This window comes from Euleptes europaea, chromosome 12 (genome assembly GCF_029931775.1).
Source record: "Euleptes europaea isolate rEulEur1 chromosome 12, rEulEur1.hap1, whole genome shotgun sequence".
Taxonomy (NCBI): Eukaryota; Metazoa; Chordata; class Lepidosauria; order Squamata; family Sphaerodactylidae; genus Euleptes; species Euleptes europaea.
In genome coordinates this window covers 23,315,127-23,339,061 of record NC_079323.1, presented here as the reverse complement: position 1 = coordinate 23,339,061, position 23,935 = coordinate 23,315,127, and the positions used below count along the sequence as shown (strand labels likewise).

The 23,935-nt window shown below is 43.3% G+C and overlaps 1 protein-coding gene across 1 annotated transcript; it reads right to left on the bottom strand.

Annotated features, from left to right (window-relative positions):
* Positions 1-5,236: 5,236 nt before the first annotated feature.
* Positions 5,237-12,779, bottom strand: POLR1D (RNA polymerase I and III subunit D). Its single transcript, XM_056858666.1, has 3 exons — positions 12,742-12,779; positions 8,280-8,354; positions 5,237-5,549 (listed from the first exon to the last, which is right to left on the bottom strand). The coding sequence occupies exons 1-3, from the start codon at positions 12,765-12,767 to the stop codon at positions 5,267-5,269; spliced, it is 384 nt and encodes a 127-aa protein (XP_056714644.1). The 5' UTR covers positions 12,768-12,779; the 3' UTR covers positions 5,237-5,266.
* Positions 12,780-23,935: the final 11,156 nt, after the last annotated feature.

The window sequence follows — 23,935 nt, the reverse complement described above, 5'->3', positions numbered from 1 at the left end:
AGCTTTCTTCCTGTAAGCGTTCATTATTGTCCAACTTTCACACCTATACATAGTAATGGAGAATATAACGGCATGAACTAACTTGATCTTGGTGGCCAGCGATACATCCTTACACTTAAAAATCTTTTCTGGCACCTTCATGGCTGCCCTTCCCAATCTCAGTCTCTTGATTTCTTGGTTGCAGCCTCCCTTTGGGTTGATGATTGAGCCAAGGAATAGAAAATCTTTAACAAATTCAGTCTTTTCATTGTAAATCTTAAAAGTTATGTAATTCCCCAGTAGTCATTACTTTTGTCTTCCTGATGTTAAGCTATAATCCTGTTTTGGCACTTTTTGCATTAACCTTTATCAGTAGTCCTTTAAAATCTCCACTATTTTCTGCCGGTAATGGGCTGTCATCTGCATATCTCACATTTTTAATGTTTCTTCCACCAATTTTCGTTCCACTTTAATCTAAATCTAATTCAGCTTTCCTTATGGTATGTTCTGCATATAGATTGAACAGATCAGGTGATAAAATACATCCTTGTCTGATACCTTTGCCCATTGCAAACCATTCTGTTTCTCTATATTCTGTCCTAACAGTAGCCTCTTGTCCAGAGTACAGGTTGCGCATCAAAACAATCAGATATTGTGGCATGCCCATTCCTTTCAGTGGGCCAAACTACCCGTTGATTAGGAGATACTGAATTCCATTTCTCAATGTTTTCTTTAATATTAAAAAGTGCAGGAGAGGGCAGGGGACTTATTTGGATCAAGGTCTCAGCATTGGGGGGGGGGATTTGTATTTTAATCCTTCCCCAAGAGAAAATTCTCTTAGCTGCAGAAGGGCTAAACAACAGATACAATACAGATAGCCATCTTATTTCCTTCCTACCACTCATAGCAGTATGAGGTGATTTCTAAATGGGAAATTCTTACGTTACTTTAACATGCTCTACATGGGGCTGCCCTTTAAAAGTGTTTGGAAACTTCAACTGGAGCAGAATGCTGCAGCCAGGATCCTGACTGGAGTGGGTCATAAGGGCCATCCCACTCCAATCTTGGCTGATCTACACTGGCTTCCAATTTATTTCAGGGCACAATTCAAGGTGCTGACATTTAAAGCCCTATATGGTTTGGGACCAACATACCTGAAGGACTGCTTATGAAACTACTCAACCACTGCTGTCATCGTTGGGGGCCCTGCTTCGGGTGCTCCTGCCTTTTGAGAGTAGGTGGGTGGCTTTCTCAGTAGTGGCACCAAATATCTGTAATTCTCCCTAGGGAGATTTACCTGTCCCTTTCTGTTGCTGTGTTCCATCAATGGGGGAAGACTTTTTTTTGTTTTGCTTAGCATTCCCTCAGTGATCCCTCCCCCAATGTTTTAACTGTTGTTTCTATCTTTTGTATCTATTTTAAGGTCTGGTTTTAAATTGTGATGTGTTTGTGTGTTGGGTTTAATGGTTTTTAAGATGAGATTTTAATTTGTATGCTTTATACTTGTTAGTGCTTTGGTGGCCCTTTGAGACCAAAAAGGTAGGGAAAAGGGCAGAAAGGTAGGGGAGGGGAATCTTGTTAAATAATAAAATAATGTATATAATTCTTTGGCCTTCATATGTATGCTTATTGGCATAGGATGTAAAAGACTCTTTTTAAAAAAGCATGTTTCCTGGAAGCCAGGATGGCTGAACCAGACCATTTGCAAAAGATGGACTCAGCCCTCACCACGACACATTTTAGAAAAATCCCACTGCGTGCCAACAGCACCAGAATCACAAGTACAGAGTGGTATGGTGCTGAGGGAGTAGAAAATAATCCCATATAAGTAACTGTTACCCAGGCTTGCAGATGTGGATCAATGTAGAGACACTAGACATATAAGTAGCTGAGATTCTGATGGGCCATTGTCTTAGGGTAACTTGTCTGCCTGGCACAAGGGATGAATACATGACACCCCTTCCATAGTACATTTAAGTACCAGTGCTACCAGGAAATGTATTTGAGAAGCCCTAGATACCAAATTTAGATTGCAAGGTAGAAGGTTGAAATCTATCAGGATTTTGGGAAATGCTACCTGGTAAAGCTATATAGGCAGAGCAGCAGAGTCAACATTACCTATGGAGCCAGCATGGTGTAGCATGGTGTAGTGGTTAAGACCGGCAGACTCTAATCTGGAGAACCGGGTTTGATTTCCCACTCCTCCACATGAAGCTTGCTGGGTGACCTTGGGCCAGTTACAATTCTCTTATAACTCTTTCATCCCCCCCACCTGCATCACAAGGTGTCTGTTATGTGGGGGAAGGCAATTGCAAGGTACTTCGAGACTCTTTTAAGGGTATAAAAACCAAGTCGTCTTCTTCTTCTGGATGAGAGATGGGGGTATTGGGAGAAAAAGTGTAGATCTTCTAGTCGAAGCCTTGACAAATGTCCTTTGGCTCTAGGAAACAACTCAAAAATTTAGGCACCATATTGAAGGAGGTTGGTTTTTATACCCCGCTTTTCTCTACCTTAAGGAATCTCAATCACAATCCCTTCCTCTCCCCACAAGCACCTTGTGAGGTAGGTGGGGCTGAGAGGCTGGAGAGAACTGTGACTAGCCCAAGGTCACCAGCATGCTTCATGTGGAAAAGAGGGGAATCAAACCTAGTTCTCCAGATTAGAGTCTGCTGCTCTTAACCACTACACCATGCTGGCTCCATATTGTTTTTCAGCTTTGTGTTGTAGTATGCAAATAAATATGGGAGCAAATCTTGTTCTCGTCCCAACAAAAATCTAACCTCTAGCCTACCTTCTCTCCAACTTCTCATAATTTCATTATTGCTTAAAACACCCTGTGAGGTAGGTGAGGCTGAGAGAGTGTGACTTGCCCAAGGTCACCCAGATGGCTTCATGTGGAGTGGGGAAACAAATCCAGTTCACCAGATTAGCCTTCGCCACTCATGTGGAGGAGTGGGGAATCAAATCCGGTTCTCCAGATTAGAATCCACCACTCCAAACCACTGCTCTTAATCACTACACCACAGGTAAAAGAAAGGTTAAGGCATGAGAGAGACATGATTTCAAGTGATTGCTTTATTTTACTTCATTAATACCCCCAATCCCTCTCCCCAATGGGGACCCAAAGCAGCTTACATCCTCCTGTCCTCCATTTTATCCTCTCAACCACCCCTTTGAGATGGGTTCGGCTGGGAGGATGCAACTGTGCCAAATTCACCCAGCAAACTGCCATGGCAGAGGGTAGATTCACACCTGGATCTCCGGGATCCTACTACCACACTCTTAATCACTACACCGTTCTGACTCTCACAGTGCCTTTGAACAATTAATTGTCTAACCAGCAAATGAGAGATACTTAATGCAAACCTAAGAATATTTTCCTGGAGGAAAACCCCATTAAGTAGACCTGAGGAGGCCTGCTTAGGATGGCACAGACTTCTCTTAATCAGTGCCCAATCAGGAAGAAAATAGAGAAAATGTAAAATTCACCACAAAATAATTAATGTATTTGTAGCCCTATATGATATAAACAGTCATTCATAATACAATGTTGTATGTTTTTAATAATTAAATGGAATCAGTGGTGGTGGTTTTTTAAGTGACTTCACTGGGGTCCATTGGATACCCAATACTAGATTAATAATTCACGTCACATCTATGTGTAAAAACATTTTAAAAAATTGACATTTTTGAAGCTAAAGTCTCCCCATCTCCCAGAAAGTTAACATAAGAAAAGCCATGCTGGATCAAACCAAGGACCATCATTTTTACTAGTAGCCATGAATAGCCCTCTCCTCCATGAACATGTCCACTCCCCTCTTAATGCATTCCAAGTTGGCAGCCATCATATCCTGGGGCAGGGAGTTCCACAATTCAACAATTTATAAAACAGCTATTTGCTGTACCTGCACTGTACCCCAAAAGCATGTGTACTTTTTGTTGGTAAGAGACTCTAAGCCACTCCCCAAAACCTGTCTAACTTGGGGAAAGATACTAGACACATTTTCAGTTGCACAGTTCAAATTTAATGTCAACTCACTGAAAACAATCACACACTTACCAGATAACCATGTCTAAATAAAGCCTGTAAATGTCAATGGATGGTTCCACAGAGTGAAGTAATGACAAATGCCAATTATCAGAACAGAAGAAAGCATTTAGAACTCTACAATACAACTCTATCATAACAGCAATTCAAATTCAAGAGGCAACTTCCTGTATTATTTTGTAATTAGACCTTTAATTAGCAAACCTTAATTTTCAGAATCGGCATTCTTCACCACATAGCTTCTCAGCAGAGAAAAAAAGCAATACACGGTTGTTGCACTTATTAGAAGATGGTTCACTTATTGTCAATTAACTAGTCAGATGTACATCGGGGAGAGCCAAATTAACACACTGGGTCTAAACGGTGACTATAACCAAAGTTTTACAAAGCTCTAATGAGCAAACGGAACCCTGGGTCAAACAGAGGTCGCCTTCATTCACTTCAATGTTGGGGAATATTCTATGCTCACGAAATGGTGGGCAAGATCCCACAGAGGTTTCTGCTCATGTAAAGGAGGGGCTGATTTTTGTTGATTTCCCATCTCTGTGACAGACCACTGACCTCCCCCTTAGGCTGTCCCTCGGGGGATTTTGGGCTGTAGCGGGAGGCAATAATGCTGTCCCCCCCATTGATCGAAATCCTTCCGTCAGTGGAATTGTTCAGCAGGATCAAAGCTAATGCGCTGGATTCGGACAAATGCCTCGAGTTTTAAACAAACACACTAGAAATTAAACAAATCAATAGCAACTTAAACTAATTTGTAACACTTTGACACGTCATTCATTTTCTGGCAATACTCTCCCCAACTGAGTTATATGAAGGTGAACAACTGTTTCCAGCGTTCCTTACCCATGGAACAGAAACTCTTTAAAACCAAGGAGGGTATAGGAAACTTTTAAAAAGATGTTGCAAAGCAACTTGGTATATACACAAAACACAAATTTATCTATGTTAATCAAATGATGTTTTCTAACGGTGTCATCCTAATCAGACTTAGATCCTCTTAAAGAACCTTAACTTCTAAGTACTTAGAAAGGTGTTAACTTTACTTAGGATGGCATTGGCATGCACTTGTGCTAAGCACAGGTTACAGCCATCAGAAGAGAATTTAATTAGGGAGGGAGAAAAACAGTAAAGAAATACACAATCTTTAAAAAAAAAAAAAACCCAGAACCTCAGATGAACATCTCTACTGACCAGGGTTTAATGACATCCCTGCCTTAACATGGTACATATTCATCATTTGCTTGACTGCTTTTCATACTTCTCCTGTGTGTGCCGGTTCCCAGTCTGACGTCTAGGAGGCGAATAGCTGGTTCTTCTCCTAGCCCGAAAACTAGGTGTGTAAGGGTGCATTCTCTGTCTCTTTGGTTTTGTTTCTTCCCTACTCAGGCTTGGCTCGGATTGCTTGTCATCTTCCTTATGGTCCTCCTCCTGGTCTGGCTCTTTTGCGGACTGTAATGTGTTCTTAATAGTATTGATCAGAAATCTTTTGTTTGTGCTGGCTAGAGGGCACTTCATCCTGTACAGACATTAGAAAGCAAATGCATAAATACCTAGAACTCAGAAAGTCAAACACAGTGAGCACTAGCGTTAATTTAAGCAGCTCAACTTTTGCCTGCTTTTAGCTTTCCTTGTATGCCACCTAGTGTAAACTTGGAGTAAAGAAAGAATAAAGATGTGCCAAAGTTAACACCAGTCTAACACCTTAAAGGCTAGCAGCAGTTTACTCCAGCAAAGGCTTTCATGGGAGCCTACTTTTCCAGATACAGTGAATTTTATTTTACAGGTACTAACTATCTTAGCATAAATAGCTACTGGTCACTATATTTTTATTGATTAGAGTTAAACGTTACATAATTATATTTCTCTGCCTTTTAACTCACCTTTTTTTCATACTTCCGACATAAAATGACAGTGATGACCTATCCATTGCACTGAAAAGGCCTGTAGTTCCTAAAAGCTTATGCTAGAATAGAATTTTACCTTCATAGTGCCACAAGACACAAGTTTATTTTTGCTTCAATGGACTAACAGTGCAATCTTTACTTTCCTGCAAGTAAGCCTCACCAAATAAACCTACTTAAGCTTGTTTTCATGTCAAGGTGTGGGTCTTTTATCAAAGGCTTTAAACCAAAGACCAAATAGCCATATTTCTGTATTTTTAAAAAAGTAGCTATTAGTGACTTTTGTGAAGACTACATGAAAACCTGCCATCACACCAGAAGATGCAGAGCTGAATGATGGATGTCTGATCCTTTGGCAAGTATACAGATAAACGGCTCAGTGCATAGTCCCACTGAGGTCAAAGAGGATCACTTCCAAAATGCATAAACAGGATTGCAGCCCAAGACTGATGAAAAAAAAGTTTGCAAGCCAAAGCTATTGCATTGCAATATTCAGTACACCTTCATACTGAATTTTTGGAGCCAATATAATATAATGGTTAGGGTGCAGGACTAGGGTCTGGGAGACCCAGGTTCAAATCCCACTCTGCCTTAGAAGCTTGCTGGGTGACCTTGGGCCAGTCACACACTCTCAACCTAACCTACCTGACAGGGGTGTTGAGAAGATAAAATGAGGACAGGAAAAACAATCTATGTACCTCTAAGCACTTTTGTGAAAGGGCAGAATAAAAATATACTGATCAGATATCATCTACATGAACCCAGTGATTGGACTAAAATTAAAAGTCATTTCACAGGAATGTGTGTTCCAGCAGTAAAATTCGGTTCTGAATTTAAGGTCTTCATTAGGAGCATGCTTCAAACAATGCTATACTTCACTGACAACAGTATTCTGAAATGGCAAGATTAAGACATTCTACACATTCTACAACATAAGGCAGTCAAGTTTTGGGAACAGGTAGATGGGCAATTTTCCTTGCAGCTCTTGTCACACATTGCAGTAGTATCAGTTTCAGAAGTATAAAAATGACTTATCTATAGTATTTTTGACATGAATGGATCAAGATATTTAAGACTAGTTTGATATCTAGGCAGACAATGGCTTGAATATGTTAGAAAATGCATTTGACATATTAAAAATGGTAATGGGGCTTTGAAGTCATGGCATAAGAACATAAGAAAGGCCCTGCTGGATCAGACCAAGGCCCATCAAGTCCAGCAGTCTGTTCACACAGTGGCCAACCAGGTGCCTCTAGGAAGCCCACAAACAAGACGACTGCAGCAGCACCATCCTGCCTGTGTTCCACAGCACCTAATATAATAGGCATGCTCCTCTGATACTAGAGAGAATAGGTATGCAGCATGACTAGTATCCATTCTAACTAATAGCCATGAATACCCCTCTCCTCCATGAATATGTCCACTCCCCTCTTAAAGCCCTCCAAGCTGGCAGCCATCACCACATCCAGGGGCAGGGAGTTCCACAATTTAACTATGCGTTGTGTGAAAAAATACTTCCTTTTATCTGTTTTGAATCTCTCACCCTCCAGCTTTAGCAGATGACCCCGTGTTCTAGTATTATGGGAGAGGGAGAAAAACTTCTCCCTGTCCACTCTCTCCAAACCATGCATAATTTTATAGACCTCTATCATGTCTCCCCTCAGCCGCCTTCTTTCCAAGCTAAACAGCCCATACTCTCCACCCATCTTCTTATATATGCAGAACTTCAGGCTTTAATCACTAGCTCTTGACAGATCTGTGTTGGCTCGCACAGCAAGAAGGAAGTTTTCATCATGACTGACTATGCAATAATTTGAATATGAAAAGCAATGTTCACTTCAAGCTATCAAATGCAATGTGCAAAGCATCATATGACCACAGCATATGAACCAATTGCAATGCAGACATAATTTTAAAGGTTACGTTTTGATCTACATTATTTGTTAAACTGTAATTTCTGTGTGTTTGACTTATAAATGGAGAACATGTAAAAGATGAGAAATTGTATCTAAGGATGCTGAAGAAGTGTAAGTTGTCCAAAATTATTTCTTCTACTACTTCTGTTTACTTGGAGACATGGTCCAATGGTTCTAAAAGGTTCTGAAATGAGTCCATTTCTACATTTGCAATACAACCCTATGCAGAGTGAGATCCCTCCAAGACCACTGAAGTCAATAGGCTTAGAATGGTCCATCAGAGCGATAATGAAAAGTTCACTTTCAATTGAATTTCTGCACAAGCACACTTAACAGGTAGCCATAACAGCAAAATGTTATTGTTTAATTTATTTAAAGTGTGTGAACTATTTATATTTGGGAGGGGGGCAAATTTGTTTAAGAACTTACCAGCCCATAGCCCCCATAGTTTCTGCTCTGGTTTTTCCACGCTTGGCTTCCTTTAAAAGTTCTTCCACTGCCTTCCTAAATATTAGAACAAAAAAAATATCATTAAAGCAAGTGTTCCAGAACTGAAGCAAAATTGTAAACATCAGAGGCAAGTACTGTCATTGGAGCCCCATAATCGGAATGGATTCCTTAATCGGAATGCTCCTGCCTTCCCAGTCCTTCGCTAGCCCATCTTAAGTGCTTTCAAATGCTCTTTCTGGTAGATAAAGGGTCTCTCAGAAATAGCGTGGATGGTTAATTGGGGGTCTGCAGTGGAATGGAGAACTGAGGTTTTGATCCAACTCCAAAATGTGTATGCATGCTCAATGAATTATTGTAATGATTAACAGCCTAAATACAAGGCACTGTACAGGCACACAAGATAAAGCTTAGTAACCTCTTTTGGAAGACTATTCTATCAATAGACTATTTATGGTAGAAAGGGGAAAACTACACTAGATGGATGGATTTCTAGCACCAATGAAAACCAATGTTAATCTATTGGATTTTTCAATAACTGATGTCTACACTGAAGCATCCTAGGATTATATTATCTCAAATTCCTATTAAGTTCGGCTGCATTACTTTTATTTAAATTCTGAAACCCAATACAAGCTATACATTTATGTGTGCAATAAAAATAACAATGACACAGTAAGAAATTTTTCAATAATGTCATGTATCACACAGACTGTATTGTTAGATGAGAGATACTGGCTTCTAACCATCTTCCTATACAGTTCCCTTAAAAGACTTTTTTGGTAAATACTTGAGAGGAAAGGGAACACTTCATTTTTGCATCTTTCTGGTGATGCCTTAACTCCATTCTGCTCCTGAATTGAATATACAACCACTCCAGATGTTCTAGTACTAAAGACTTTGTTAAAAAAAAAAATCATTCTAGTTACATAACCAATGCTAACAATCTTGTATAGGCAAGGATAAGTAGCTTAAACTTGAGTGAATTCATAAGGACAACCTAAAAAGACATTCTGTCACCTTTCTGTGTTAAAGTTTTGCTTTTTTTCACTAGTGATGTGTGTTGCGTAATATCATAGAAGCATACGAATTGTCTGTAATGTCGTTATATAACCATTTCCATATATGTGGCATCACTGCATTGAAATTACTAACACAGAAAAGAAAATCCTTAACTTCAGGTTACAGCATGTCAAAGACTTTTCATGGAGAAATGGGATTATTGGGAATTCTTTCTGCATGTGTACCTGCCTACATAAGCAGAAGTCTCTGCTGCAGAGCAGTACAGGGCTGGAGACCTTCAGCTAAAGAGCTAGTCAGATAAAAATGATGTGAAATTCAGCCTCTCTCTCCCTCTCATCTCTTTGATCTCCCTTGAAAATAACCTTCTAGCTTCACAATAGCTAACAAAAAACAGACGCATCCCGCCAACAGCCATCTATGAGATTGTCTTCCTTCAACCATATTTTCTATTCGACTTTACTAAATACTTTCTCAGTTCCTGCATTTCATCCTGTTTTTATTTTATTGGGTTTTTATCTCACCCTTACCAAGGCGGGGCTCAGGGCAGCTTACAATATAGAACTATAAAATGTTGCATAATCTGTTCCATATTCTTTGGCCACCTTGATTTGTGGGACCTCTGCCATTCAGCTTCCTATTTCCCATCTTTATGTCTGTATTCTTCTCCCACTGCCTCTTCACACCATCAGCACGTTTCTCCTGTTTATAACTCTTGTCTGAGATTTTTCCCTTGGGGGATTGGAGAAAATCTTACTGGCTTCTCTTTCCCCCCCTCTCCTTCTCTTCCAGAGACAGTCTTAACCACCTGTTATTCTCCCAACTCTTCCATTTCTCAGTCCACTTATTCCTCCTTCTTTCAGACCTCATGTTTCAGAGCTGGTTAGCCTCTGTACCATCTGGTTCTTCCCATTTAGAGCTCCGCCCTACCCCTAGTCCCTGTATGAGGTTTTTCAAAGGGGGGGGCTTGCTTATTTGCCATGACTCTAATTGTTGACCTTCATCCTGGCCAGCATATCTGTGAGCATTTACAGCAACTAATTCAGTCCTTAAAACAAACCTAGCTTTTATCCAATTTATTTGCATAAGCCTTCAGTTGTGAATGTATTAGCTATTCTGCTTACTGATCTTGCTGAAGTTCAGATTAGAAATTTAGATGGATTGGAGGCAAGCACTTTGAAGCCAAGAAAAACAACAGGAATGTTGCAGGCTGAGATAAATTTGTGTATCTTGTATATTCTTTAGATTTTGCCTTCAAGAAAGGTTTATCATAATCTGTTGGGCTTTGAGAAGAAGAGACCCCCAGGTAAGGGGACTTTCAGGCTCAACTGGAAAGCCCATGAGTGTGTTTCTGAATTCAGTTTAGAAATTTTCAGACTTGTTTGAAAACAACTGGGTTTGCCAAACCCAATTTTGAATTAAGCACAGGATGAAGGTTGAGGGGAGTGCCCTTCATCCTGTGTCAGAAAACAGCCTGCTTTAGTAAAGCCTGTTTCACCTTTAAAGCATTTGGTCCTTCTCATGAGATTTTTTATTGATCTTGTCCACACACACGTTTACTACCTGCTGAACCCATACAAGAAAGCTCTCTTTTATATTGGGGGGAGAAGGATAGACACCTTTGCTCGCAGATGCTGGTGCACCTACAACCAGAAGTATTGACATACTCCCACAGCTGAGTAGGAAAGAACATTTGTTTGCAACTACCTCCAACCTGATATCTGTGAATCTATAGTCCCGCTATTGGAACTGACCAAAGTTGTACTTCAGCTTTGGCCCTGTGTGGATCAGGTAGCCTCATGCGCCAAGAGAACTGTAGCGGCGTTAGGCATATATAGCCTCAAAATATATTAAATGCTTGAAATGTATGTTAATTAAAGTTATACTCCCAGCTGAACTTGGCATGTTTTGGTTTTGCGAAGAACTGAGAGTGAAGTGAATACTGTACGCACCTTCTGATTTTAGTTGCTCAGCCAAAATGACCTTCATTAAAGTAAACAAGAGATAAGAGCAAACCCCTTTTTCCCTTTAAACTGTGGCGGTAACAGAGATTCATTATCCTGCTACATTGGCATCGTTTCTCAGCATCCTTCGTGTGAACAAAAAGCATTTTTCATCATATCATATTTAGCCATTTATCGTTACCCAGCTTGACATAGATATACATTCATAATCAGATTCTCTATATCAGTTAACCTTGCAAATATATAACCTTGTAAATATATCCTTCTGATAGAGTGATAATGGGAAATTTTGTTTGATTTGTATTTTTTAATATCTGAGAATATTTCAAATCCTTGGGAAGATTTGGTGTGAAGATTGTAATAAATAAGCATACATAAACACAGATTAGGATACCCATGGAGAAAGAGTATATAAGGGGTTAGAAATTGTCGATTAGTTGGGAGTTCTTTAGCAGACTATGCTGCCTGTCTGTCTAAAGAATTTTCCCCAATATGGCCCATCCAGAGGTATGTGAACTTTGTATTTTTACTGAACAATCTGTTAATACTTTGCTTATTTTCTGTAACATCTTGTTATATTCTGTAACGTTTTGTAAGATTTTTCACACAATCTTGATGTGTTTTTTACCAACGTTGACTTCAGCACAATTTGTAAGCATTCAAGGTTAAGCCGGGACGAACAGCGGTAGCCTTCCAGGTGCCATCTTAACAAAAAAACATGCAACGCTGGCCAGACACTTGACATCTTATTCGTAACAAGACGCAGCTTGGTATGTAAAAGGGTAAAGGTCCCCTGTGCAAGCACCGGGTCATTCCTGACCCATGGGGTGATGTCACATCCTGATGTTTCCAAGGCAGATTTTGTTTGCGGGATGGTTTGCCAGTCCCTTCCCCAGTCGTCTTCCCTTTACCTCCAGCAAGCTGGATCCTCATTTCACAGACCTTGGAAGGATGGGAGGCTGAGTCGACCTTGAGCCGGCTACTTGAAACCAACTTCCGTTGGGATTGAACTCAGGTTGTGAGCAGAGCTTTTGACTGCAGTACTGCAGCTTAACACTCTGCGCCACGGGGCTCCTCAGCTTGGTATGTACCTCCCTTTTTTTTCCCCCTGCTCCCAAATCATCTGAAGAAGTGAGCTGTGGCTCACGAAAGCTCCTACCCTACCAGAAAATATTTTTGTTAGTCTTTAAGGTGCTACTGGGCTCTGGCCCTTTTTGACTACTGCAAACAGACTAACACGGCTACCCACTGTGAATTGCCCAAATTAGACGTTAGGCGCCGAAACCGCCCCTCCTCCCCCCCCTTTTTTCCCCCTGACTGGCCCAACTACTCGAGGCCGGGCTGCTAATGGCGGGGATGCAGTAGGCCCCAGAGGCGTCTCACAGCTCTCCCTCCCACTACTCAGTCGGTATCCTTCCGCGTCCCCGTCTCAGGCCGCGGCTCCCGCCTTCTCGCCTCACCTTTCCAGCTCCAGATCCTCCGCCATGGCGGACAGCGGCCGCCCCGTCAACCCCACGGCCCTCCTCTCCTTAAGTGCCGGCGTCGTCCATGATCCCTCCAGCCTCGCAGCCAAAACAGGAAGGAGGAGGGGGGGAAGAAGGCGGTTGCAGTGACGTCACCGAGCACGCCCAACGTTCGCAAGGACCCCGAGTGGGCGGGGCCTCCTCGCCGGGGCAAACGGCAGCAGCAGCGCCTTCCCTGGGCTCCTTGGGACTCGGTTGCAGGGCTCACCTCCCGCCCCCCGGGAAAAGGGGCGTCGGTCACCTCAGATGGCTAGGCTCAGGTTGCCGCTGCGTTCCCGCACTGTAGGAGTTGTGCAATATGCATCCACGCCTGCAACTTGAAGGCGTGCAATCCGGGAACAGCCTGCACTTCTGCTGGCTGTAAAAGAGGAGGCAGGAGAAACTATCATGGGTGGAGTTTTTCCTTCCGTGCAGCTCCCTGTTTTTGAGGACCGGGTGGTTTTGCAAACCGCTCTGAACGTTGGGATAAACTAGGATTTTTCTAAAAAATATATATCCTCGTTTATCAAGACGTTCAGAGTGGTTTGCAAAACAACCCGGTCCTCAAAAACAACCAGATCCTCAAAAACAGGTTGCAAGCCACTCTGAACGTTGTGATAAACTAGGATTTTGTTTTTAAAAAAATATCCTAGTTTATCACGACGTTCAGAGCGGTTTGCAAAACCACCCGATCCTCAAAAATAGGGAGTTGAACGGAAGGAAAAACTCCACCCATGATAGTTTCTCCTGCCTCCTCTTTTACAGCCAGCAGAAGCAAATTGTGAAGGCTGTTCCTGGATTGCACGCCTTCAAGTTGCAGGTGTGGATGCATATTTCACAACTACTAGTATTTCCTAATGCTTAGGCATGCATACCCCCTTCTGGATGCACACCTTAACGTGGTTAGGGGGTTTGTGTGTGTCAGGGAAGCTGAGAGCAATACCGTAAGGGGTCTAGACTCTTATCAAGAGACTAAACTCATAGCAGAGTCACTCAAGACGGAATGGTCACAGCTGAGACACCAGACGAAGAAGAGAACAGGCAGTTCCAATGGTGATGGGGGCAGAGGAATCCCTGAAGGTTAGCTACTGGGCAGCAGGAGTGGAAGGTGACACTGGCGGAGGATCTTTTGTAGACAATGGCAGTGCCACTACGGCTAACTCTGGTTAGTACTGCGCAGAAGAAGGCACTGGTAAACCACTTCTGACCAACCTTTACCTTGAAAACCCTATGATAAGACAATCCAAAAAAAGATATAGGGTCGCCATGAGTGGGAAGCGACTTGACGGCACTTAACACACACACACAGGCATGCATATCAGTATGGGTTGGGCTGGCTGGCTGACTGTTTAAAACTTGCCTTTCTGGATCCATCCGGTCCAATATTCTGTTTCCAGTAGCATCTGGCCAGATGCATCACCGCAAAAAAAAATGAAGGGCCATCATCATCCTCTGCCTCCCCCTCCTATTTGTTTTCAGCCGGGCTTGCTTTATAATGCAAACAGTGCAAACTCTAAAAAGATTTATACCCTTCTAAGCACACTGACTTCAATGGACTGCACTGAAAAGCGTTCAGATTCTGGATCCTTATGCGGGCTGCTTTTGGCTATCTGAAGGTGCCGCGTCTACTGAGTTAGGCCATCGGTCCATGCAGCCCAGTGTTGTGTAGCAGCGGTTCCCCAGGGCCTGAGGCTGTGCCTTTCACAGTGAAGGAGTCTGGCGCCGAACGTGAGACCTTAACACCTTGGCCATTGGTGCTCGGGAGGTTTTGCCTTGGATTTGCCGCTCTCTAGATGCCCGTTTTCCCCATCCAAATTCTCAAAACTCTGCTTGAGGGCTTATTTTTGAGTTCTGAGAATCTGGATGGGGGAAACGTGCATCTAGAGAGCGGCAAACTCTCAAAACTCTGCTTGGGGGCTTATTTTTGAGTTCTTTTTTTAATAAATATTTTTATTGATTTTCAATAATAGGGGTACAGAAGGAAAAAAAGGAAAAGGGAAAAACATTGTTCAACATTGATATGCCTAGTACTACCCCCTTGTAGAATATAGTAATACATTAACTTACTAGCAGAGTGGATTTGATCTCCAATTTAATCCTGCTGTAGCTCGTAGAGTTTAATTGTTATTTTTTGGTTTTAATATACCCATAGAAAGATTTCCATTTGTCTCTGTTTTGTTTCTGAGTATCCTTTTGTAACGTTTCAGTTAATTGTGCCATTGTTATGTATCCGTAAGCTTTATCAATCCAGGTCTCAATTTTTGCCTTTCTGTTTGTTTTCCATAAAGATGCGAAAACTACTCTTGCAGCTGTGATTAAATACTTTAATACAGCCTGTTGGTCCTTGTCGACGTCCTCTGGAGTTTTACTCAGTAGAAATAGTTTGGGATCATATGTGATCGTCTGACCGCTCATGCCTTCTACGTTCTCATGTAGTCTCTTCCAAAATTTCTGGACTGGTTTATTTCTGAGTTCTGAGAATCTGGATGGGGGGAAACGTGCATCCAAGGCCAAACCTCCCCTGCGCCAGTGGCCAAGCTTCTCTGTCATGGGTCGATGGCTTTTTTCCCAGGAAAAGGCACCACCACCACCACCACCCAGGTCTCAAGTCCTGCGCACCAGCTCCATCCAGCCCCTTCCACGTCCCCATTGCTCACCCCCCCCTTCTCCTTTCCCCTCCTCCCGGCAGGCAGCTTGCAATCAGGCGAGCGGCAGGGACAACCCGGGGGGAAACCAGTGGCCGGCTCCCCCCCTGCCTCCCGCCCCGTCCAGCCTCCCATAGGCGGCCGGGGAGGAGGAGCAACCCGGCGAGACGCGCTTGTCCGGTCCTGCCTGGAGTTTGTCCCTTTCCAGGAGCTCCGCGGCGGGGAGAGGAGGAGGAGGAGGAGCCAGCAGCCCCTTGCTACGGCTGCGGCACGGTGGAGAGGGAGGGAGGGAGGGAGGAGGCTGCAACCCACCACCACCACCACCACCACCACCACCACTGCCCTTTGCATCTCCCTGCTGTCCTTTGGAGCGCGATGCAACGAGGAGGCACCTTCTGCCCGCCGGGGTGAGTAACTTGAGCGCTGTGTAGACCTGGCCAGCTGCAACCTTGAGGCTCTCGCCTGCCTGCTTGCCTGCCTGCCGCTTTCTTTGCAGGGCTCTGCCTCTTGCTCCGTCGCCCTTGCAGAGACGGGAGCTTGCTTCGGGGTAGATCCCCTCTTCCCCCCCCCCTCGGCCAGGCACTGCGGCTCTACCGGATTCCCCCCTGCTCGGTGGTTGTCCCATCTGGCAGCCCCCTTGCTCTCTGCAGCGGGTGCTGCCCTATGCCGGCCCCTGCCGCGGGACCACTGAGCCTGGGTGGCTCATGCCTTTCCCAAGGTGGCAGCTCCAGCCAACAGCTGTAGGTTGGCTGTCGCTACCTCTGGCACCCCAGAGAATCTGAAGAAGTGAGCTGTGGCTCACGAAAGCTCATGCCCTGCCAGGAAATGTTTTTGTTAGTCTTTAAGGGGCTGCTGGACTCTGGCCCTTTTCTGCTGTGGCACCCCTCGTCTTCCTTCAAGACGTTTCTATCCCTAGTCGCCAGTTTCATATAACAGCGCACATTATTAAACAGTTTAGCGGATTCCCCCCCCCCCCAAAAAAGAAGCTGATGCTGATTAATTTCTATTGGTGGAGGCGAATGATTCCCCGCCTCACCCAGTTAAGAGTGTCTGGTGGGACACACTACCTAATCTGTAGTGATGGAGTCGTTCTTTTAATTAGATGGTTTGGAAATGGTGTATTAATATTATTATTTTATTTATATATATTTATATATATATTTATATATATATATATATATATATATATATATATATATATATATATATATATATATATATATACACACACACACACACACACACACACACACACACACACACACACATACTGTAGAGGGGTCCCCCTTTCCCCATTCAAAATTCTCCAAATTATAATAGTTGCGATGACCTCCATAGGGCCAGATTTGACACACCAATGGGCTTAGTGCAATGGTCCCTGAAAATTTATGGGGTAGGGTTCTCCAAAGGAGGCATGGCTGGGGGCTGGAGTGCAAATACCCCCAATCAGTTTTTATGTTGATGGGGTGGGAGATGGAGGCTGCTACGGTCTGCTGATAGCAGTATTGATTTGTGGACCTAGGCTAATGGGACATCCTTTATTTTACGCTTAGAATCATAGAGTCGTACAGTGACCACCATGGTCATCTAGTCCACCCCCTGCACAATGCAGGAAATTCACCACTATCTCCCCCTCACTTAGATATGACTATTTAGTGCCTTGACCTGGATGGCCCAGGCTAGTCCAATCTCGTCAGATCTTGGAAGCTAAGCAGGGTCAGGCTTGGTCAGTGTTTAGACGGGAGACCACCAGGGTTGCTATGCAAAGGCAGGCAATGGCATAGCACCTCTGAATGTCTCTTACCTTGAAAACCCTATGGGGTCGCCATAAGTCAGCTGTGACTTGATGGCAAAAAAGGGCTATTTTGCCTCGATGTTTTACCATCATTCAGGTGAATCTTTTATTGTGCGAACAGGCCTATGTAGATGTTATCTCTGCCAGTCTCCAGATGTGATTTGGAAGTGAGATCCTCTCCCTGAACTGCCTGCCTTAGTTTTGTCTTTGCTAATAGAATGTCTGCAAGGGGTTTCCCCTCCCCCCCATACAAGGAAGCATGGTGGAGAGAGTTTGAGAAACTCTTGCATTTCAGCCCTTCTGTGGGGTGGGAGTCCTGGAGAGATAGCTCAGGATGGCAGACAAAGTCCAGCCATTTAGGAAATGCAGAGTTGTTTTTTTAACAGGTGGAAGTTAGACACAACAGACTTACTTTAGTGACACCGAGAGCATGTCCACAGGAGTCAGATCCCCAGCCCACTGTTTACACTGAATCAGCTCAAAGCAATGTGTAGTTTTAGGCCACGGGTTGGATAAAGGCTAACTTGCTGACCTGTATGAGAGTGCTGAGTTATAGTAAATGTATATGGAATCTGGAATTAATCTCCCACATGGCTTTGCTTGTAGAGCTTGTGCTAAACGGAATGGAAACTTATGGTGGTACTCATGTCAGAATCAGAACACTGAAAAGAACCCTAAGGCTACTAAGATGGGATAGAAACAGCCTTGGTCACCTGACTGATGATCTCCGCTGGGAGCGTGACTGGGGGATATGTTCCTGGTGATTCTTCTGGACTTCTCAGTGGTGTTCGATACCATCAAACATGTTATCCTCTTGGGGAGGCCTGCTGGGTTGGGAGTTGGGGACACCATGCTTCAGTGGTTCTACTCTTACTTGATTGACTACTGGGTGGTGGCTGCTCAGCCCCATGGCCTTTGTCCCATGGGGTCCTGCAGAGTTCCATCTTTTCCCCCATGCTGTTTCACATCTATGTGAAATCACTGGGAGAGATCATCAGGAGTAAGGTGTCACCAATATCTGGATAACATCCAGCTCGATTTCTCCTTAACAGCTGAGTCAGGTGGGTCAATGGAAGTCCTTAACAGGCGCCTGGAGATTGTATAGAGTTGGACGAGGGCCAATAAACAGAAGCTTAATCCAGATAAGATTGTTCAGTGACAAAGCTGCTTGAGCATTAAGGAGTCCATCTGCCCTGGAAGGGGGTTGCACTCCCCTGAAGGAGCAAGTTTGTAGCTGCTGGATGTGGGCCTACGGGTGGAGGATCGGGTCTCCTCTATGGCACATAGTACCTTTTATGAGCTCTGCATTAGGCCACTGGTTGATGTTGTAGCCAGACCCTGACTGGAGGGAGCTTTCAGGGCTACCTAGAGAAGTCAAGCCTTCAACCTGGGACCTTTTGTAATGCTAAACATGTGCTGTACCTCCAAGCAATGCCCTTCCTGGAATGAGTAGAGTGAACTACAGTTCTGTCCCTCCTCCAGTTCCTCCTCCTCTAATGGGAACAACCCACATTCTTTTAATCTTTACCTGTACAATAGGTTCTTCGTGCAGACACTTTATTTTCACCTTGTGTTTATTTGAATCCATACTTCTTGTATATACACAAGTAGACCTGGACACAGTGTTCCCAAAGGTGCCTTGTGCAGTGGTATTAAATTCTTTAGCACTGCCAAAAATGTCCTGCCTGATGCACCCAGGAATTGTAATTTATCTGCTGTGAAGGTGCATCATGTCCCTTTTTGTGATTGATCAAAATCCCCAGACAACTTTCTCCTTATGTCCTTTCTGTTTATGTGTGAATCCCTTTCTTTCTGCCTCTCCCTTCTGCATTTAAATCGTTTAGATATTATTTTACTTCCTAAGGTCATCCCTTTCATCCTTCATAACTTACAACCTTTCTCTGTCTTACCAGTTAGATTTCAGCCACGCACTGAGGACACAAATGAAGAGAATGAATAATAAAGGATTCCTGAGAAACTTGTGAACAGGGTGGATTTGATTTAAATCATGATTAAGATCACTAATCAGTAAGACTAGATTTTCACGATTTAAATCATTAGTCAGTAAGACTATATTTAAATCATGGTTTTCTACTTAAAAGCGCTTCTCATGATATTGTTTCATTTGGGCCACTAGGCCTTGCATTTCTTTGTTGCAGTTTTTGCATTTTGCACACATGCCAGCCTTACCCATAGGTAGAGGAACTTCATTAAAATATTCCCAAACTGGGTCTCTTTTGCTGTCGTTATAGGTTTTCTCCGCCAGGAAAAGAGTAATATGATAAACCTCAGGCTATACACAGAAAGATCCCAAGACTTGTAAAGAATTCTGGTCAAAAGGTTTCACTATCATTTTTACTCTTTGCCCCTCCCTCCTCACACTTAGCTCCTTAAGAGGTAAGGTGTTGATTCTGTGTACATAGAATTGCAACGGAACAATGGGATTAAGGTCTTTTTCTCAACTGTATGTTTATTTTATAACATTTTTGCTGTGCAGAAAAGGTATGTTATCTCTGCAGACACAGATTCACAGTTTTGATAACTGCAAAACCAAGTATCTGTGATAATATCTTCTAGGTAGAAAAATTGCCCAAAATTCATTTACCAAAAAACATAAACATTGCATCAATATACAGCCTCATCATGCTACATAATTAAAAACTAATCCTTATTTCATGATGAATAACCTTTGGTTATCTTAAATAGAAAACTATCTTTAGATAGATTTTTCCTCAAAAAGCATTTTATTTTTAAAAATCCAATTTAAAATTTTAAAAATCTGATTTTTAATTTTTAAAAAATCATTGATTTTTATCCACCCTGCTTGTGAATCCTGTTTTCTCTAGGACCTTGTGTGGATGGGCTTGGAAGGGTGTAACTCTGTTTAAGGTTTCACTTTTAAAGTGCTTTTCAGTCCTTATCTCACTGATTGCATGCAAAAAACAAACAAACATGCATTTCCAAATAGATTGTTAGCCATGCAAGAAGGTTGATTTACAGTTCCATTTTAACCTTTCTGTGCTTTACAATGCATTTATCCTAGGTTAAAAGTCTGCCTTTCTGAATGCAAGAATTGTCATGCACATCAGCATAATGACCCATTTTAACTCTGTTGTAACGCTTCAGGGAATTCCATTGCCATTTTACCTTGTTAATCTCTGACAGCTGGTGCGCAGAGGTATGCTGCCTGTGAAACGGAGCTTGTTCTGTTCGTTGCTCAGTAGCCACTGAATCCATGCACTCGCTTTTTTAAGTCCTTTACCTGGGTGACCCGGGCTAGTCCAATCTTGTCAGCTCATGGAAGCTAAGCAGGGTTGTCCCTGGTTATCACTTCGATGGGAGACCACCGAGAAAGTCTAGGGTCGCTATGCAGAGGCAGACAATAGCAAACCACTTCTGAACGTCTCTTGCTTTGAAAACTGTACGGGGTCGCCATAAATCGGCTTCAACTTGATGGCACTTTCCACCAGGGTAGTTGCAATGTGCCAGTGAATTCCATAGGCTTTATACAAAGAAGTACTCCCGTTTTGTCCTAAGTCCTATCACTGTGGAGAACTCTATTGAGACCGCCCCCAAGAAAAAGTGATGCTTATAAACCCCCCTTATGTCCTTTTTGTATCTCATTTCTGTGTCTTCTTCCCTTTAACCTATGTCTTAACACATGTTTGGCAGTTAATGGTGAACGTGGGTACTTGCTAGAGAAAGCAGTGGCAAACCACCCTGTAAACATAGTCTGTTTACATGTTGTGATGTGACATCCCATGGGCCAGTAATGACCTGGTACTTTCACAGGGGACTACCTTTACTGGGGGTATTTGCAGAGGAGAGTCACCATGTGTGCAGGTTAGGGTTACCAACTCTGGGTTAGGAAATTCTTGGAGATTTGTGGGAGGAACCTGGGTAGGGCAGAGTTTGCAGAGAGGAGGTACCTCAGTGGTGTATCGTGCCAGAGAGTCCACCCTCCGAAGGAACCATTTTCTCCAGGGGAACTGAACTCTGTAATCTGGAGAATGGTTTTAATTCCAGGAGATCTCCAGGCCCCATCTGGAGGTTAGCAACCCTGGTGTCTGTGCATGCCGATAAGTCTTCCCCTGCAACCTTCCTGCCACCTCCCCAGGCCACTGATGAGTTTACTCCTGATTTTGGAGTTCTGCAAGAGGAAAACCAGGGTCTACATGGAGGAGCTGCAAAGGAGACTTGATGGGTGGAAAGAGGGTGAAGCGGCCCCTCCTGTCTGCTGATTCTTTCCTGCAGGTGAACACATGAAGCTGCCTTATACTGAATCAGACTTTTGGTCCATCAAAGTCAGTGTTGTCTACTCAGACTGGCATCGGCTCTCCAGGGTCTCAGGCAGAGGTGTTTTACATCACCTACTTGCCTAGGCTCTTTAACTGGAGATGCCAGGGATTGATCCTGGGACCTTCTGCATGCCAAGCAGATGCTCTGCTGCTGAGCCACAGCCCCTCCCCATTACATTATGAATGTAATGAATGTATGAAGAAGGTCCTCTTCCTCTGGTCTTTGCATGACTGTTGCACAACAAACACAGGTTTGGAGACTGTGTATTTGCCATATGACGTGTAGCTCCTCCTTAAGAGAAGAAATGAACCGCCCTCCTCCCCTTGACTCGAAAGGAACAGAGTTTGGTTTTCTTACTGTGTTCAAAAGCGCAGAGTTCACCTGTCATCATTAGATGCTAAAGATGGTTATTAAGCCTAAATTGCCTGTTCGCAGTCAGCACCGTGTTTCTGGCCAATATTTTGTGTGCAGAAGTCTTGGATACAGAGGCATTTCCCCCCCCCCTTCTTTCTGCCTGTGCAGCTCCATTCCCCTTGATGTAGTGCTATAAAAGGGCACCAACATGTGAAAAGGAATTGAATTACTAAGTGTGTGGGTGGAAGAAAGAACAGCTGCATGTAAGCCCCTGTTACAGGAGCTAGATTCAGATTGTGTGGTTTTACAGCCTTCCTACCAAAGGCAAGCAGAGCTGTGTGTAAGCTTTCCCTTGGGCGCATCAAACAGTCAGTTTCCTGGGAACTTAATAGTGTTTTGGAAGCGCCTACTTGGCTGATAAATTTACAGTCTCCTTTTTTTCCTCTGGCACATTTACCTTTTTTTTGCTGCTGTTATCATCAAATTAAGGGTTCAAATTTTTATTTTTATTTTTGTAAGTTTCTGTTCACAAGGAATAGCAGGAAAAATCATCTTAGTTGACTGGCAGTCTGACGTCAGTTACACTGGCAGCATCACTGTTTGGAGATGCAGCACGCACTTAGATGGCGTGTTCCTTCTGAATTTCCCTTTTTTCTTGTTGCTAATACACCCTCAGGGCTACTGGGTTGTTTACTTTTGTGCAAAAAATATTCCACTATTAAGTACTTTTGAGCTTTATTTAATTCCTTCTTTAAATTACATTATATTATGGGTTTAGTTATTATTATTATTATTTATTTACAGCTTTTGCCAGAACATAGAATACAACTATAATCTTAATTATGGGTTTAGTTTTGTGTCTTTGGTACAGAACATAAATATTTGTTACAGATTAGCTTGAAGTTATGTTTGATAATCTGTCTGTGAAAACGAGTTCTGGAGGAAATACGGAACACAGGCAGCCTTTTTGTTCATGAGAGGAATAAAAATGGGCCCTGGCTTATCTTTCTATCTCATTAAACATGGCCCATGTTCTATTCCTCCTCCCAGTTCTTTTTGACTTGTTGATGCTTTATGCTTCCTAAGCATACAATCAGACAAGAGATCAAGGAGGCTTAGGAAGTCAACGTCAGTTGTTTTGAGCTGGTGTCCCAGTAAAGATGCCCGTACCATATGCTGCCTTGATTTTGTTGAAACACATTTTCTTCCAATGGAAATCCAGTGTATAATCTATACAGGCATCTTGGAACCCAGTCACGACACAGTGCGTTACTCTTAGGCAAAGTTGGCTTGCAGTGTGCAAACAACTTACCCTTATGTCATCTGTGAGAATGCTTGATTCTAAATGGTTTGAGGAATGTGGCCCTAAAATCCATTCGAAATTGATTTATTTTTGCTTACTAGTGAAAATTGTACTCATGCGTGTCTCAAGAGAGCCAGCGTGGTGTAGTTAAGAGCGGTGGTTAGGAGCGGCGGACTCTAATCTGGTGAACCGGGTTGGTTTCCCCACTCCTACACATGAAGCCGCAGGAGCCCTGTGGCGCAGAGTGTTAAGCTGCAGTACTGCAGTCAAAAGCTATGCTCACGACCTGAGTTTGATCCCAAAGGAAGTCAGTTTCAGGTAGCCGGCTCAAGGTTGACTCAGCCTTCTATCCTTCCGAGGTCGGTGAAATGAGTACCCAGCTTGCTGGGGGTAAAGGGAAGATGACTGGGGAAGGCACTGGCAAACCACCCAGCAAACAAAGTCTGCCTTAGAAACGTTGGGATGTGACGTCACCCCATGGGTCAGGAATGACCCGGTGCTTGCACAGGGGACCTTTACCTTTTTTTTTTTTACACATGAAGCCAACTGGGGGACCTTGGGCTAGTCACAGTTCTCTTAGAGCTCTCTCAGCCCCACCTACCTCACAGGGTGTCTGTTGTGGGGAGAGGAAGGGAGGGTGATTGTAAGCCAGTTTGATTCTTCCTTAAGTGGTAGAGAAAGCATATAAAAACCAACTCTTCTTCTGATACACTGACTCTTGAGGCGCAGTCTCAGACATAGGACGCTTCTACATAC

Excerpts from the sequence above, each read along its gene's own strand:
- POLR1D (XM_056858666.1), bottom strand. The coding sequence starts at position 12,767 with ATGGCGGAGGATCTGGAGCTGGAAAG. Across the intron at positions 8,355-12,741 it reads GAGGATCTGGAGCTGGAAAG|GAAGGCAGTGGAAGAACTTT; the intron begins GTGAGGCGAGAA and ends TCTAATATTTAG. Across the intron at positions 5,550-8,279 it reads ACTATGGGGGCTATGGGCTG|GATGAAGTGCCCTCTAGCCA; the intron begins GTAAGTTCTTAA and ends ATGTCTGTACAG.